This window comes from Haliotis rufescens, unplaced genomic scaffold, assembly GCF_023055435.1.
Source record: "Haliotis rufescens isolate VD_foot unplaced genomic scaffold, xgHalRufe1.0.p SCAF_16, whole genome shotgun sequence".
NCBI lineage: Eukaryota > Metazoa > Mollusca > Gastropoda > Lepetellida > Haliotidae > Haliotis > Haliotis rufescens.
This window is the reverse complement of record NW_025963846.1, coordinates 28,240,231-28,257,322: the sequence shown is the minus strand read 5'-3', so window position 1 is coordinate 28,257,322 and position 17,092 is coordinate 28,240,231. Positions and strand designations below refer to the sequence as shown.

General features: G+C 40.2%; 1 protein-coding gene across 6 annotated transcripts in view; it reads left to right on the top strand.

The window, feature by feature from the left end:
• The first annotated feature begins 11,256 nt into the window (after positions 1–11,256).
• The window catches only part of LOC124113935 (serine/threonine-protein kinase WNK1-like), a 41,967-nt gene continuing 36,131 nt past the window's right edge, over positions 11,257–17,092 (top strand). For 3 of the 6 annotated variants that reach the window (XM_046474432.2, XM_046474430.2, XM_046474434.2), the window contains exon 1: positions 11,257–13,140. In XM_046474432.2, coding sequence (XP_046330388.2) covers positions 11,974–13,140 — 1,167 coding nt within the window. In that variant the 5' untranslated portion in view covers positions 11,257–11,973. The remainder of the gene's footprint in view (positions 13,141–17,092) is intronic. The other 3 variants (XM_046474431.2, XM_046474436.2, XM_046474435.2) reach the window with 1 other exon arrangement.

Here is a 17,092-nt window from a genome sequence, read left to right as displayed (position 1 = left end):
CTCTGTCTCACTCTCTCTCTCCCCTCTCTCTCTGTCTCCCTCTCTCTCTGTCTCTCTCTGTGTGTCTCTGTCTCTCTCCGTGTCTCTCTCTGTCACCTCTCTCTGTGTCTCTCTCTCCCTCCCCCTCTCTCTGTCTTTCTCTCCTCTCACTCTGTCTTTCTCTCCTCTCTCTGTGTATCTCTTCTCTCTCTCTGTCTCTCACTCCCTCTCTCTGTCTCCCTCTCTGTGTGTCTCTCTGTCTCCCTCTCTCTGTGTCTCTCTCTCTCTGTCTCTCTCTCTCTCTTTCCCTCTCTCTCCTCTTACTTCTGTTGCTGATACACTGGCTACTGCTTCTGGCGTTGCTGATACACTGGCTACTGCTGCTGGCGTTGCTGATACACTGGCTACTGCTTCTGGCGTTGCTGATACACTGGCTACTGCTGCTGGCGTTGCTGATACACTGGCTACTGCTTATGGCGTTGCTGATGCACTGGCTACTGCTTCTGGCGTTGCTGATACACTGGCTACTGCTGCTGGCGTTGCTGATGCACTGGCTACTGCTTCTGGCGTTGCTGATGCACTGGCTACTGCTTATGGCGTTGCTGATATAAGGCTAGTGCTGCTGGCGTTGCTGATACACTGGCTACTGCTGCTGGCGTTGCTGATGCACTGGCTACTGCTTATGGCGTTGCTGATATAAGGCTAGTGCTGCTGGCGTTGCTGATACACTGGCTACTGCTTCTGGCGTTGCTGATGCACTGGCTACTGCTTATGGCGTTGCTGATATAAGGCTAGTGCTGCTGGCGTTGCTGATACACTGGCTACTGCTGCTGGCGTTGCTGATACACTGGCTACTGCTGCTGGCGTTGCTGATATAAGGCTACTGCTTCTGGCGTTGCTGATACACTGGCTACTGCTGCTGGCGTTGCTGATACACTGGCTACTGCTTCTGGCGTTGCTGATACACTGGCTACTGCTTATGGCGTTGCTGATATAAGGCTAGTGCTGCTGGCGTTGCTGATACACTGGCTACTGCTTCTGGCGTTGCTGATACACTGGCTACTGCTGCTGGCGTTGCTGATACACTGGCTACTGCTGCTGGCGTTGCTGATACAATGGCTACTGCTTTCCCATTACTGCACCAGGAGCAGTGGGGTAGCCCAGTGGTTAAAGCGTTCGCTCGTCACAACGAAGGCCTGGGTTTGATTCCCCACATGGGTACAATGTGTGAAGCCCATTTCTGGTGTCCCCGCCGTGGTATTGCTGGAATATTGTTAAATACGGCGTAAAACTACTCACTACTACCGCACTATGGCTGTCAAATACATGTATATTAGGAACAAAAATTCTCCAATCTAGATTATAAACAAGCAAGTTTAGTCAGCTTACACAAACTAGCGTCAGGGAAATACATTTAGAGGAGAGACGTATTGTGTATACGATTTCATGGACATGTTCATCAACTATTGGTGTTGCTATGTTTCGTATTCACACTGATATACCCAATCTTCTATAAACTTCCAAATGTATAAATGTTTAGTATTATTAAGAAAGTATGCACACGCATGCACGCACACACAGTTCTTGATCCACGTTTAGGCAGCAACTGTTGCCTCTGTAATATTCACACATAACACACCAAGCGGGGGAGACCTAACATAAGCACAAATATATAACCTTAGTCGGATATGTATAACGCGAGTTGACAGCTTCAAATCTCCATTACATAATTCTGCAACACCTGCGCGTCGTCCAATCACACGTAGAACGCACAAATAACGAAGGCCATTATTTCAGATGGAAGGTCATGGTTCAAAGATACTCTGGAAACCAGACTTTCCTGAAACTAATATACGGGTCTGTAAGATGTCACAGCGACCTGCGCAGATTGGCAGGTTTCCTGGAGACCGACCCGGTAGCTGGTCATGGCAGCGATCGATACAGACTTGGCATTACAATAAGTTCGTTATGTGTTGGAAGTGCAGGCAAAGAAACCCAAGCAACTCACGCTGTGGCCATGCTAATGTTAACCAGACACATATGTATATAGGGGCTTCGGTGTAAACCATCTGAATACGGTGTGTCCGTTAATGGTCATCTCGTCTTCTAGACTTGCACAAATCTCTAAGGCAATAATTATTAGTTTATATCATAATTTCTAGATTATGTAAATGATAAGTACAAATGACCCTATGAAGACTGGAGTCCTTACTGTCCACTATCTAGACTGGCCTATTAGGAGGATAGTATAACTACACATTCGTGGACCTTTCTTTCAGTACAGCCTGGAGCAAGGCTACTCCTCTTCCGGAGACGTGACAGGGGGCTGGCGCAGATGGAATTGGTTGCATATCGTGATCAGGACGGGTGTGAGGGTCAGACGGGTACGTGAGAAGGGGTAGGACGGGTGATTGGGGTAGATTCAAGATATATCATGGTTGGTGGGGTGGTTAGGTGGTAGTTGGGGAACCGTGTCTGCTGGGGCAGGAAGAACGAGATGGTCAAATCGGAGAACAGGGCCCACTTGCACAAAGCGATCTTAGCGCTACGACTATTGTAAGCCTATGTTAAAGTACTGGAGTTACAATCATCTTAGCGCTAAGATCGCTTTGTGCATGTGGGTCCAGGATTTATTTGACAAGGAGGGGAATCGGTGTGGGTGAACTTTGGAGGAGGGGGAATGGGGGGGGGGGGGGGGACTGAAGTGTTATTTGATGAAGCAAAAGTAGGACTGGCGTGAGTTGTGATTGGACGAAAGGGGAGTATCGGTAAATGGGTAAGCTCGAGAAAGATTGTTTGTTTGTTTGTTTGTTTGTTTGTTTGTTTGTTTGTTGTTTAACGCCGCACTCAGCAATATTCCAGCTACATGTCGGCGGTCTGTAAATAATCGAGTCTGGACAAGACAATCCAGTGATTGACATCATGAGCATCGATCTACACAATTGGGAGTGATGACATGCATCAACCAAGTCAGCGAGCCTGACCACCCGATCCCGTTAGTCGCCTCTTACGACAAGCAAAGTCGCCTTTTACGGCAAGCATGGGTTGCTGAAGACCTATTCTACCCCGGATCTTCACGGGTCAGGTCGAGAGAGAAGGAAACACAATGATGATATTGGGGTTCAGATCAGAGGGAAAGTGGGGAGTATTGAAACAGACCACCTGTAAGTGCCATGGATTCAGTGTTTGATCAGTGAGTGAGGGAGCTGGGTTTAGAGCCGACTCTACCAGTATTTCAGGTATGTAATGTGGGGGTTCGAACACGCGATCACCGGATCCTGATACAGCAGTAGGGAAGCAACTCTGCCAGTAAATTCCACCGTCTCAGAACACCAACGGTGATTCCACCAACTGGGTAGTGATTAATGTGTTCTCGGAAACTGATAACCCTGCAAACTATCAAGGACTAGATTGTAGGATATTTTGACGATATTGTATGTATGCTCTCAAATTAGAGAGGGGCGGTCGGGTAGCCTAGTGGTTAAAGCGTTAGCTCGTCACGCCGAAGACCCGGGTTCGATTCCCGACATGGGTACAATGTGTGAAGCCCATTTCTGGTGTCCCCCGCCGTGATATTGCTGGAATATGGCTAAAAGCGGCGTAAAACCAAACTCACACACTCACTCACTCAAATTAGAGGGATTTTCATCTGTGTAGATTAGGCTGCGAAGCGTTCATTTGGTATATGAACAGCTTTCACTCTTATGTCGGTAATTGTGAGTGATTTGGGTTTTTAACGCCGTTTTGAACAGTATTCCAGTTATATCACGGCGTGTCAGATTGCTGTGGGGAAGTCCCGAAGTGATGCAGGTCTTACCACGTCGTATGTATGTAATAACCACCAAATGACTTAGTTCTAAGTGATCTTAAACATAAAAAAACCACTATCATCGTATTTTGTTATAGAAGACGGACTATTTACAAATACTAGCCTGTTGTAAATAGCTTCGTTATTACATCATGCCCAGATTAGCATAGTTTCCGCTTATGTATATAACAACACGACATGCTGGAATGCAAGGTTGAAATATGCGACGCATAGTAAGAGATCTTGGTTGGCGTGTCTATTCAAAACAAATCAAAATGAAAACAAAAAAATTCTTCTACTTATTAATACCTTGTAATATGTTATATATGTGTTAATGTTTGCTAACACATGTTATAGGTTAACGCAACGTGTACAGACATCGTGAACAGCACATGGCCATTGTTAATTCCTCAATGCCATAACGTAGGGGACACTCGCTGAAAGCTCCACAGAAATATGCAGGGAATGTGAAACTTTTTATAAGTTCGGTATAATGTTGCCTCGGCAAAAAGATTAAAATCTTGTTATTTAACCCACTTTAAATACTCTCAGTTATTTGTTTTTAAAAAATATTGGACCAAAATATTGAATGCGGCAAAAGCTTTCACGGGTTAGTCGGTTGTCTTGGCAACTGTATTTTTTTAAATTATAATAATTTTAGAATTGTTTCTGTGATAAACACATGAGGCCTTTACGTACATTCGGTGTACCCTTGATGTTGATATGTCACAATTCCATCACACATGAAGAAAGTAAATCAAGCAGTAACGTGTCTGCTCGTCCTACATGCGCCATGTTTGTGGAATATATTTATTTTATGAAAGAAAAAAGAATCTAGATATGTATACAAACTCAAGTCTGGCCAGCTCTAGCTCTTTTCCACATAGAAACAGCATCAGGAAAATTATTTGTTTAATTTTAGAGGCGGGAAGAGAATTGTGTAATATAAGATTTCATTGACAAAATGTTGATCTACGTGTCTGCGAATGAGTAATATAAAAAATAATATCTAAATGTTTAGAAAACATATACTCGTTTATACAACATATACCCGCTGTTTGATTTATTTGGTTTATCTATTAGCTTTCCGCGTGGGAAAAAGACAAGAAACCAAGTTAAATACATAAAAAACAAACATCTGGAGTGCCTGTATTATAACACCATACATGTTCTCCAGTCTCCTGACATCAAGATACTAATGTTTTTAGTGCCTGGTTTTGTAAAAATAAAAATATAAAAAATAGTCCACCGGGCTCGATATAATTATGACTAATTAATGCATGAGTGTATTTCCTGAACAAATTATAGAAACATTGTTATGAAAAGTGTTAAAAGTGTCAATGACCCTTGTTTCAGTTTCGTTGCGATGAGAGTTGTACACGTGCTTGTTGAGACGGAAGCGTTGACGGGAAGTTGTCAGGCAGTTTCAAGTAGCTGTTTTGCGGTCACTGATATATCCGAATCATTTTTATCATACGACTGCGAGCGTCGATTTCAATGCATTAATTACATATCAGTGGTACACACTGTAAATTGACCCGTGAAGATATATCCGGGGTAGAATAGGTCTTCAGCAACCCATGCTTGTCGTAAAGGCGGCTATGCTTGTCGTAAGAGGCGACTAACGGGATCGGGTGGTCAGGCTCGCTGACTTGGTTGATGCATTTCATCGTATCCCTATTGCATGGATTGATGCTCATGATGTCAATCACTGGATTGTCTTGTCCAGACTCGATTATTTACAGACCGCCGCCATATAGCTGGAATACTACTGAGCACATGCGGCGTTTTAAACAACAAACAAACAAACAAACAAACAAACAAACAAACAAACAAAACACGGTAAATTTGAATGATAACATAACACAGCGACATACGTAAGGATGACATCGTCGTGTAGCCTTGCTCCAAGGCTGTACTGAAAGAAAAGTCCCTGAATGTGTAGTAATTCTATTCTCCTAATAGACAAGTCCAGATGTATGGACAGGACTCCAGTCTCTTGTTGGGACAACTTGTTCTTATTATTTACATAAGAGAATTTGATTTAAACCAAAAGGTTTTGCCTTAGAGACCTGTGCAAGTTTTATGGCTGTGATCCAGCATATTTTAACACATCAGGACATATGGACGTGTCCTCAGCACGCAATTCATAGCGGTTGACCAAGTCCATGGTTACCAAAGTTATCGAACCTAGGAGATTTTTTCTTTTTACACTTTTCCTCATAAATATGGGGCTTCCAAAATGCGCTGGGTCCAATAAACGCCAGTTTGGCTATACATCAATATAATTGGTTATGGTGTCTTCAGTTGCCGCATACGGTGTCATAGTAGGTTAGCAGAAAAATATTGGGAGAGGCCGTATGCGGCAACTGAAGACGCCATAACGAATTTATTATGCGGAAAGGTTTGCACTATTTGGTATCTTCATCGCACATGTCACGTCCAAATGAAAACTTGACTCAATGAAAGAACAAGTACATATGTTTCCGAGCGCTTTAATGTTAACACAAACGTTAACAATGGAACATATAATGCGCTTAATGTGAACTTTTAAACATGTATTATAGCTATAATGGATAGAATTATCATAAAAATGCCCGCATGTTAACAGAAATCAACTGTAACTTGATAGCAGTCCCCTTTTCCTTCTCGACGGCTGCTGTCTAAGTTATTGCTATGTGACGTCATAGGAGTCACGATTCTTGTGTGTGACGTCAACCTACATTATGTTCTCTGACGTTGCTATTTGTAAATCAGTGACCTATGGGTTTTTTCTACAAGTTTTATTATTAGAGTCACGAACGTGGTTTCCTTAAAAGTTAATGTCCCTGCGCATCACAAAACAGTGTCGAATGATGAATTTCCATGTGAAATATGTGAGTTGGGTGTTGGAAAATCCAAAATGGCTGTTACTGACGGTTTACGGTCTCATATTAGGTCAGTAACAACAATCTTGGATTTTTACTGAAGGTATAGGGGCTAATAAGGGGTTAATAGTTCTGCTCTCTGATTGGTCAATCTCACTTTGAGATATAATAAATAGATAAGATTCACGTGACGGAAACAATACACCGCTATCTCGTGACGTGATTTGACCCTAGGGCACATATATGATTTTTATTAACCCCGATATGTTTGCCTTTGTAGGTAGAGTAAATGCATAAAGTATTAGAACTATTGAATTACGTGTCGCGCAGCTATAGACGCCTTGGTAAGTAATACCACAGACTTTTGCCATGAATATGTTCATGGGTATGTATACCCGCGATGGACAACCGTCCACTTGAGATGTTATTCTCGGTTGCATTCGTGTGCAGTTTTGTGTTTCGCGGTACTTGGCAATGATGCCGCCCTTTTATTGCTTACAGTGAGGGAGTGAGTTGGGTTTAACGTCGCTTTTAACAGTATTCCAGTTATATCGCGGCGTGTCAGCTTGATGTGGGAGGAAAGCCCGAAGTGATGCAGGTCTCAGACGTTTACCACTTCGGTGAAACCCACGAGCACGGGTATGGTGCTGACAACCCTAGAAACATAATCGGGGCGAACCGGGATTCGAACCAACAATCATAGGTTTCTGGCGTTCCCAAGGGACGCAACTCTGCACAGCGCATCGCGGCGCCTTTGACGACTGGGCCACCCGTGCCCCCTTATTGCTTACAGAGCGAGGGAGTATTTATTCATACATGCAGCATTATAATTATATGTCTAACGTGTTTTTTTAATTATTTCTTAGCATTAAACAGTATGATATGCCACATCTAAAAATCTGTACTGTCCTGCTAAAATACTTCGTTGAGAGTAACAAACAACGTGGTCATGTCGTTAATGACTTGACTGAATACGCTGCAACAAAGGTCACGGATAAGTAGAACTCCGACTCCGTAGTCTATATCTACTTAGATGTCGACATATATTAGCATATGTGGGTCTTTCGTAATGTGTAATTGTGTTGGTTGTCCTCCAGAGCATTCTGTATTTAGCGTCCTTGTTTCGGATATATATCAAGTGATACTCAACTTATCATTTGCCTTGTCAGTTTAAAGTAACGTTCATAGACAGCTTGAAAATTTGAAAGAATTATATTAATATCCAATCACAGTGAGAGCGAGACATACAGGCTCATTTTTTCTCCTTTTCTTATTAAGCCTCGGGGGCTATGGTGTTAAATTACCTGGATGGCGTGATAGGGTGGCCGGGTATATACTGAATTCGGGTATACACGTTTCTTAATACGGCAGGGATAAGAGTGATATAGACTCCCTGTTAGTACAGGTTGGAGTAAGTCATCGACAACCGGCGCACCTGTACGTAGGTGCGCACACTGCAAGGTGCGATTGTTGCCGGGATACTGAAACCCCATGTGTGATATATACTTGATGAACAGAAGGGGTTTCAGTATCTCGGCTATATTTATATATAAAGCACAGTAAAGTTCTAACTCTCAGGCACAATATAGTAATAATTGAATAAGTGGAGTAAGATTGATTTAACAGTTTTAATTGGCTAGCGCTTTCAACTCGTACCACGTACGAGTCTCATCAGGCCATAACTGAATAACGGACATAAAGTAGTCTTAATTATTACTATATATATAAAATTCAGATTGTGCTCATTCCTTTATATAGTCCTTTGACTATCAAGCATCTTTTGTTGGAATGTATGGATTTTGCACTAATTCGTCAACGTTTTTATACGGTTCAAACTATTTGAACTTTTCAATACCGTTTCTAATCACTTAATTTCAGCATATTTGAAGGAAATTAAACTGTATGAAAGGAAGTAGATTTTAAATTTTGAATGTCAGTTTTTACTGTTTGCTGTGATAAGGGACCGAAGTTTTAGTGATCTTAATTTGTATATAATGTTCTTTTCTAAAGGAAACTGATTTTGTTTTTCTAGCCGCGAATAGCTGGAATATTGCTAAAGCATCATTGACTTCACTTCAGCAATAAAACATATATAGGGTCAAAGAGAAAGGGGGATCTCATGGAAGTGAGATGAGCAGGTTGTATGTACATATACATGTGTATACGTAATGTGACAGTGAGACGGCCTTACAGTGAGAAATGCCCTACATTGGCAGCGAACAGGTAGCGGAAACCTATACAGGCAGTGGGTCCACTCCTTCCCTTAGAGTGAACACAAATATTTATGATTGACACGGGAGACCAAGAGAGTGGGCGCACCAACAGTGATGATATATGACGAATATACGAGTCGTAATAAAAGCAGTAATAAATTAGAATGGAATCATGGACGAATTAAACAGATGAATGAGATCACTATGAATGAATACACACAGGCATACATGTAGCATCAAGGAATAAGCTATCAAGCACCCACACACAAAATGGTCATGATACCAACTAGTAAACTTTGAATACGAATACCCAGTCGTTAAACCTTTAAATTCAAGTCGAAAATCAAATCCATTCGTTAAACGCGCTATTCAAAAATTTAAATCGTCCGTCGAGACCCTATTGGGTGCAGTATATAGGTAAGCCGGATATTTATACAATAAATGGAATTGAATGTATATGTAAACTATAGGTACGTAAAGGCCGTCTTGTCATTAAAGTAACGGGTAGTCGGGGTGCAGTGGGGGGAGGGGATTGGTCTTACACCGATTGAATTCTCCCCTTTTTTAAAGCGGAAAGAGAATAATTGTTCTCGCTGACCTAGAACTGTTGCGGGTTCACAGTCGCGGCGTATCGTGTACAACTTGTTTGTTGATCGCTCAGGCAATGCAGTTCATTAGCGAACTAGGTGTTTATTTGCAAGACATCCGAGACTGCATTATGCGAGGTAAATACTGTTACGTAATTTCGATCCCGCAATAAACATATATTTAATTATCCTTAATGGCTAACTTAGCAGGTAGCCGAATACCGCGCACTTCAATACACTGGGCATCGCAGCACCACGTGGCGTAATAGTGAATTAGTTTTTCGGAAGCTTACATATCAGTCTAATAACAACCAATCTACTTATACTGTCCGTTTATCATTACTTATGTCATCGTGACCTTTTGAAATGTTATATATAAGTTTGACCTCAAAGCTGTATTGGTTCGTCGATATATGTTATATATCATTGTTTGACCACGAAGCTCTATTGATAGTCCGTCGATATATGTTATATATTACTGTTTGACCACGAAGCTGTATTGATGGTCCGTCGATATATGTTATATATAACTGTTTGACCATGAAGCTGTATTGATAGTTTGAAGAGGAATTAAATCAGAAAATATTTTAAATATATGAAAGAACATATCTATAAAAAGTTTATTGTTTATATCAAACAGTATCATGAGTACAAGGCATGTCTCCTGCTATCTGTCGGAAGTGTTTCATTACTCTGATATCTATCACAAATACATCACTTTTTAAAACATTTCTTATTGTGTATATTCAATTATAATTAGGATTATATAAAAATGGTTAAGAGCATTATTTTTTAAATTTGGGATAAGAAATGTTTTCTTTTTCAATTTTTTATATCAAGTAAAGTCGAATTATGAAAAGTGTGTTCGAAAATTCTACATTTAATTTCGCCCAGTGTTGCATATAGATACATAATTACTTTCATGAAGAGGCGTTAATATATATTCTGCATTAAATTCTCCCACTCCACTTGGTGAGTAGTATACAAGTTGCATTTCACGGGGGCGATGTCTTGTAATCCAATATGCCGATAGAGTAATTAAATATTCAGTCCATATAATGAGGTGCAAATATATTAATTGTATTTTGTGAATATATTCATAAATAACAAAACTAAAAGCATTTCTTAATTATTTGAAATCCGGTCGGCATTGTCCCTTGCAGTTTGAGAACCTCCACGCTAGATCTAAATACGGATACTTCACGTTTAGCTAAAGGAATGTGAACAGAACAACCAGACAAACTGTAATCTATTTTACATCCACGTGTCACCAGCAGCCATATGTCCAGATTTCCTGCAGATGGGAGAGCGTACTTAGTCTCACAATGTGTAACATAAGATCGAACCAGTCGAATCCGGTTTGTGTGAAATCAACATAATTATATGACCAAGGTGCATTTTGCGCGAGTTTTTCTCATAAATGTGTTGAGGAAAACACATTTCCAATAAACACATCCAGACATCAGCTCTAGATCAATATCTGTTCGATAAATAGGTCTCTGAGTCAGACTGGAAATTTCATTTTCTTTCCTCGGCATGAAGCCACTACTATTAACCAGTCTCTTCCACGGAGGTCAGACTGTTCTGAATGCTTTCGTCTGCTTCCCAGACGGATATCCGACGTTTCACAACCTCTACGCCTCTCGAGAAATAGTTCCTTTTTTCAAAAGTAGTTAGCAGGATTCCAGTTTTTGTGAAATATGAAATTGACAACACGCTTATATGTGACTTAAACAGAATCCGTATAGTTATTATGTTGTTTGTGTGATTTAGTGTTTCATATTGATAATTCACGTGAACGCTAACGCACTACTTTCGCAATCTCAGTTTACAGGGGACTCAGCCGCCATTGTATCGAGAAGACGAAGGTGTATAAGTGTCAAAACTGTGACTAGATCTTCGAAAATATGAGTGAACCGATGGATCCAGACTTGTTCCCATGACTGGGAATTGTACCACAATCACCAGCCTTTGTGTTGAGGGGATATTGTGCTTCCTAACAATCGTGGAAGGCAATTACATCAACATATTTTAGTGCTGTTGTTGACCGATATCCAGCGAGCTCTATCAGACATGTAAAACAAGTACAAGAAAATAGGATGGCTGGAGCCTTTCCAGACTGTTTGAACATTGCTGAGTGTACCCAACGTGAATATTCATTTTCCACACATCTTCTTGGCAGACTTACAACCATGGCTATATTACATACATCGCCGAATCCGCAGAAGGTGTTTTGACAGGCGATCATGCCTGTAGGCCTATATCGAAACCTCCGCATTAGCGAGAAACTGTGAGTATTTGATTCTTCTCATTCGCCGAAAAGGATCGACGAGTTGAATAATAGTGTATTATTCTTTGGTTGTTTATAATCTACATCTGTCTCGGATATAGTGTGATTCCGGATGAAATCACGATGGAGAAGTTAGATGAGGAAACCCCGACTCGGTTTGTCTTCTGTGTGGCACACACGAGTGACAGAAAGGGACTGACCATTCAGTACATCAGGTACAGACTGTTACATGATTTATTTATTTAGCCTTTGTTTACATTTTGAGTTATTTTGGTTTGTCTGGAATTTCAAAATGAACAAAGGTCAGTTTGAACAGACTGTAAATGGATCTCTAGACATGCCCCAAGATAAAGCACATGATGGACCAGGGGAAACGGGAAAGTCAACACGGTCCCCTGTCTTCTTGAATAAGGGAAAGAGAGGTTCTGGTGACATGGGTCAGAAATTCAGTATTCGTAAAGTAGACAGACGAGCAAATGGGAATAAACAGTCTCCAGAGCGGATAAGCCATGAGAGGTCCTCAACAGGAAGTAGAATTAAGAGGGACAGGAGGTGTATATCCGATGATATAACTGGCAAGTCTTTGCAGTCTGAGAAGACTATTGGAAAGAAGACAAGCCGATTTGTGGTTAGCAATGTGGAAGCAAAAGATGAAATATTGAAAAAGGATAGATCATCAAGTCTACCAGGATCATCTGCGTGTATTGAGGAAAAGGAAGTGTCAAATGTTGATAATCCCAAAGTGAAAGAAATTACCGTCAAACAAGATAGTAAAGCTAGGACTAGGTCGTCAACTGAAAATTTAAAAGACGGTTCAAATGAGAATCTTTCCAACAGAATTAGATCAATGCAAAGAAAGGATACCAGTGCTCAAAGTCAGGAAAACAAATTAGAGGAACGTTGTTTGGTGATCAAACCTGATAAGTCTTCAACAACTATTGGGAAGGACACTGAGATCAACAGTTCAACACCTGTTCGATATCATCGTTTTATCAGTGAACCTTCTAAACCTGTAAAAAGAAGTGTTAAAATTGATAATGTAGAAAGTAATGCTGTCACGGAAGAATTGCGTTCAGCGCTATCCAGTCGGAGTAATGTCATGTATGTGAATGATGCAGATAGCCATGGCCCTGATGTTAGTATATCTGATCAGAGTGTTTCCATAGATAGTGATACAGCTTTGAGGTTACAGCTTGAAGCTGATTTCAAATTACGTAAAGAAGAAGAAAAAGAAGGTGAAAAAAGGAAGGATGAGAGTGAGGAAAATCCGTTGTCATCTTCACCGGGTGGAAGGTTTCTTAAATTTGATATTGAGATTGGCCGTGGTTCTTTCAAAACAGTGTTCAAAGGATTGGATAGCGAAAATGGAGTAGCAGTGGCATGGTGTGAACTACAGGTGAGAATTCAGTGTCCTGTGACTACTTTTGTTTGGTAAGGAGTATTGTTTTGATCATTTGATGCTGATAAAGGACAACAGTGCAAATCATAGATTCACACATGCAACAATTCTTCTAAAGTATTCCAGAGCTCCAGATAATCTGCGTATCTGCGTGAAATACGCATCAGAAATGCAGAAATAGGCAGTAAAATATAATCCAAGCGTATCAAATACGCAACAAACATTACAGATACGCTACAAAAATAAAATTTGTGCGTATCATCAAAATATTGTGAAGTAACCCTGCGTATTCGATTCGCAAATCAGCAACTTATTTTGAAATTATAAACGGGCATTCCGTCAACCTTGCCAAACTCCACGATGACAGTTACATCATGATCATTTGCCATCACACTTTCGTGTGGAAGTATCGTGGTATTTTTGAGTCCTATAAAGCTCTCGAACCCACACGGCACCAGTTTGCAGGGACTGGATGAATAGTGTTTTTAAATATTTAACTTAAATACCCACATGTGTAAAAACTAGTGGGTAACAGAAATTTGAATACGCAGATAGAATTACTGATACCCAATGATTTTAAAATGCATGGGAAAATACCCACAACACCAAAAGCTTATCTGGAGCTCTGTATTCTATTTTACACACATGCAAAGCATGAAATGGAATGCATACACACATACATATATATGCATGTTATTAATATTTATCATCCACATTTCTATACTAACCTATCACTCGGTCTACAGATTGGATACTTTTCATCGTTAGTTATATGTAGGTGTCTTGGGTTTTAAGGATTCACTATAGTATTGAAACATCCTTATCGCTTAATATGTGGTGGTACACAAGTGTTAAAGGCAAAGATTGTTGTAGAGATTCTCTTGTTTAGGTTTATTTACCCCTCTACTATGAAGCACTATGAGATCCCCATCGTCTATACTACTAAGTAGGTTGTTAGATGATTTACAATAGGTAATGTTCTGTTGCAAATGGTGATATTAAGTTTTAGGAATATGGTCACGAATGTTTCCCATGGTATCATTTGAAATATGCATGTGAGATATTGCTGACTAGCCGACTTCGTTACTTACTCTCAATTCACCTTGTGGTGGATTCAAAGGAATCTTTGCGTTAAGGTGATAGTAACTCTCGTACTTTAACATAAACTGTGTCGAAGGAAACCCTGGATGAGAATTATTTGTCCCCAGCAACTTATGTAGGTGGTAAGAGGCAACTTATGGATCGAGTGGTCAGACACGATGGCTTATCATCATGTTCCAGTGACATGTATGGTTGCTCATAACATCACCCACTGGATTGTCTGGTCCAGATCAATTATTTACAGGTTGTCGTCTTATGGCTGGACTATTGCTGAGTGCTGTTTTAAACAACAAAAATCCTGCCCTATTCATTCCATCTTCCCAAGGCAAAGGATTTAACGGACTGTAAAATTCCAGTTTCCACCCTTGCTGAAATAGACTGAAATTTCTAGGCTCAATCGTAGCACCACCAGTAGCTATTATGAGTTACGTCCATCCTATTGACCAATCAGATTCCACTCTCATATCACTTGCATTTGCTTCAAGCACAATAGGGACGCCCAGTCAAGACGATCTGAACGATAATCAAAATCTGTATGATGATAAAACAGGTCTAATTGGCGAAGTGCATCAAATCATGTGAGCATCTATATTAAAAACTGAAAGATTTGGAAAACATCTGTTGATGCAAATCCTGTCATTGACTGAAATCTGCATGGCAGTTTACCGACTGAAATCTGCATGGCAGTTTACAAACCAGATGTCAATTTCGTTACGCGAATTTGATTGGACCATGCATAGACTCGTTCCACCTACTTCAGCATGGGTGGAAACTGTACTTTTATAGTCAGTTATAGTCAGTTAACATCCTTGCCTCGGGAAGATGAATTCATTCATGCAGTGTGATATATACTGTGCAGAACAAAAAGTGTATGTTGTGATATTTGCCCTAAATTGCAATCCTTTGCAAATTTCAACTGACATTGGATCAAGTCATGTTGAGCAGTCTTTAGCCACTAGCCCATAGCCTGTGTCTAGTAAAATTCTGTTTGGCCTTGTAAGCTCAGGTAATAATAATCCACATAATAGAACTAATATAAACTGAAAATTATCTTTAGATACAAGTTCAGGGGCCCCGTTCCTCAAAGAGTTTGTGGCGCTAAGACTATGGTAACTCCCATTCGTATGGACAGTCATAAAGCTACGGTGGCTTTGTGTAACTGGGAGCAGGCTAGTAGACTTTGTTTGCAACAGGTTACGTTAAGGACCTTTATTCCGAATTGAATAAGAACTCTTACCAAAACGTATTTCGTAAAACCCTTAAAATTGCAAATTACGACCTTCCTTATGGTACCACAACTATTGGGTATTTTGGCAACGACTTTATACCCGAATTTCTCTCAATGTAGTACTTACCAATCAAATTTTTTTTTCAATTCATTTTCATACATAAAGCTGTTCCCCATGATCCCTCTACTATGAAGCACTATGACATCCCTGGGCAGAGCACCTTTTTAATGATTTGGAATACAGCCAGCCAGACTAAAGCCACAAAGTGGATGGCAGCAATAGAAACTAACCTTTTTAGTCTCGTAGCCCTTATAATGATAACATATAGCAAATCCCATAAAATTGGCAAATTTCTTCTAGTGCTTATTATACATATACTGTTTGGCAAGGACTATGCCTTGTGCCAATTTCTGCCACTGGGATGGTGTTAATACTTTTCTGTGTTATTAATTTTTTTTATAGCCCCAATGGGACATCAAGAGGTAGAATTGCCCCGTATTCACTTGTCAGTTGGTCGGGATCATTGACTTAGTTGACAGTGTGTCATGGTATATTGTTCATGTTTCCAGTTACTGAATTTGGTTCATACTGAATTATTTACATATCTCTGAGATATGGTTAGAATATATAACTGACTTTGGCATTCAGCATCTTGCTTCAGGACAACACAATACATGAACTTGGTGGCGACCAGTTATCGCCATTTTTTCATGTTTTTTTCTGAAATAGTCTGTTTTTAAAGTTGACTGTACCAATAACTTTGTTTCTGAAACTAAATATGTTTATTTCTGTCATGGAAAAAGTTTGTGTAGCTTTTGTTAAAGCGAGACGAGAATCAAAGCTGGAAATAGAACTTTCCTGTTGACTAACTGTGGCAGTTAACGTCCTCGTTTAAACACCACATGATCAGGCTTATCGCTTCGGTTATGCAGATATTTAATTATCTCTGCTATCACACTCAATAATTAAGAATTGTATCGTCTGCCAATTGGCTTCAACCAATATTCACAAAATTCAGTTTACACATGCTTGTCTATAACACCATGTTCATGCTATTGACAATGCGATATATACAGGTTATGCGTTTTTCGTACAATAGCTAAATTAGGTTTTTGAGTTGCATTTTTGGGAAGAAATGACTGACAAATGGCAAGATGTCACAAGCCAGTATCTTTGTGTAAAATTAGTTGTGTGGTCATTACTTGTAGTACGAAGTGAGAGAATTGGGTTGTGTTGCTTTGAAAAATATGTTAGGTTAGGCCACAAGGATTCAATGTTTAATAGTTGATATGGTCGGTTAAATCCTGATGCGATAAAAATCAGGATCAGAGTGGTCTAACTGAGTAACCTATTTAAGCCATGGCCAACATTCATAGCAACTAAAATGCTTAAAAACATTGTTTTGTTGAAAGTATTTTCAAATATATCCAGGAACTCTATTATGCTTAACTGTGAGAACACTCTGTGAGTTGACCCTGCGTGATGCACAGGAAATATGTTCCCCGAGTCTTTCACAACATGCACCTCACACTTTGTTGACTCCGGTTATGAAATGCATGTCTAGGGCAAGTATACCATTTATTTTGGACCAACTCCAGCACATTTATCAATCAGCTGAA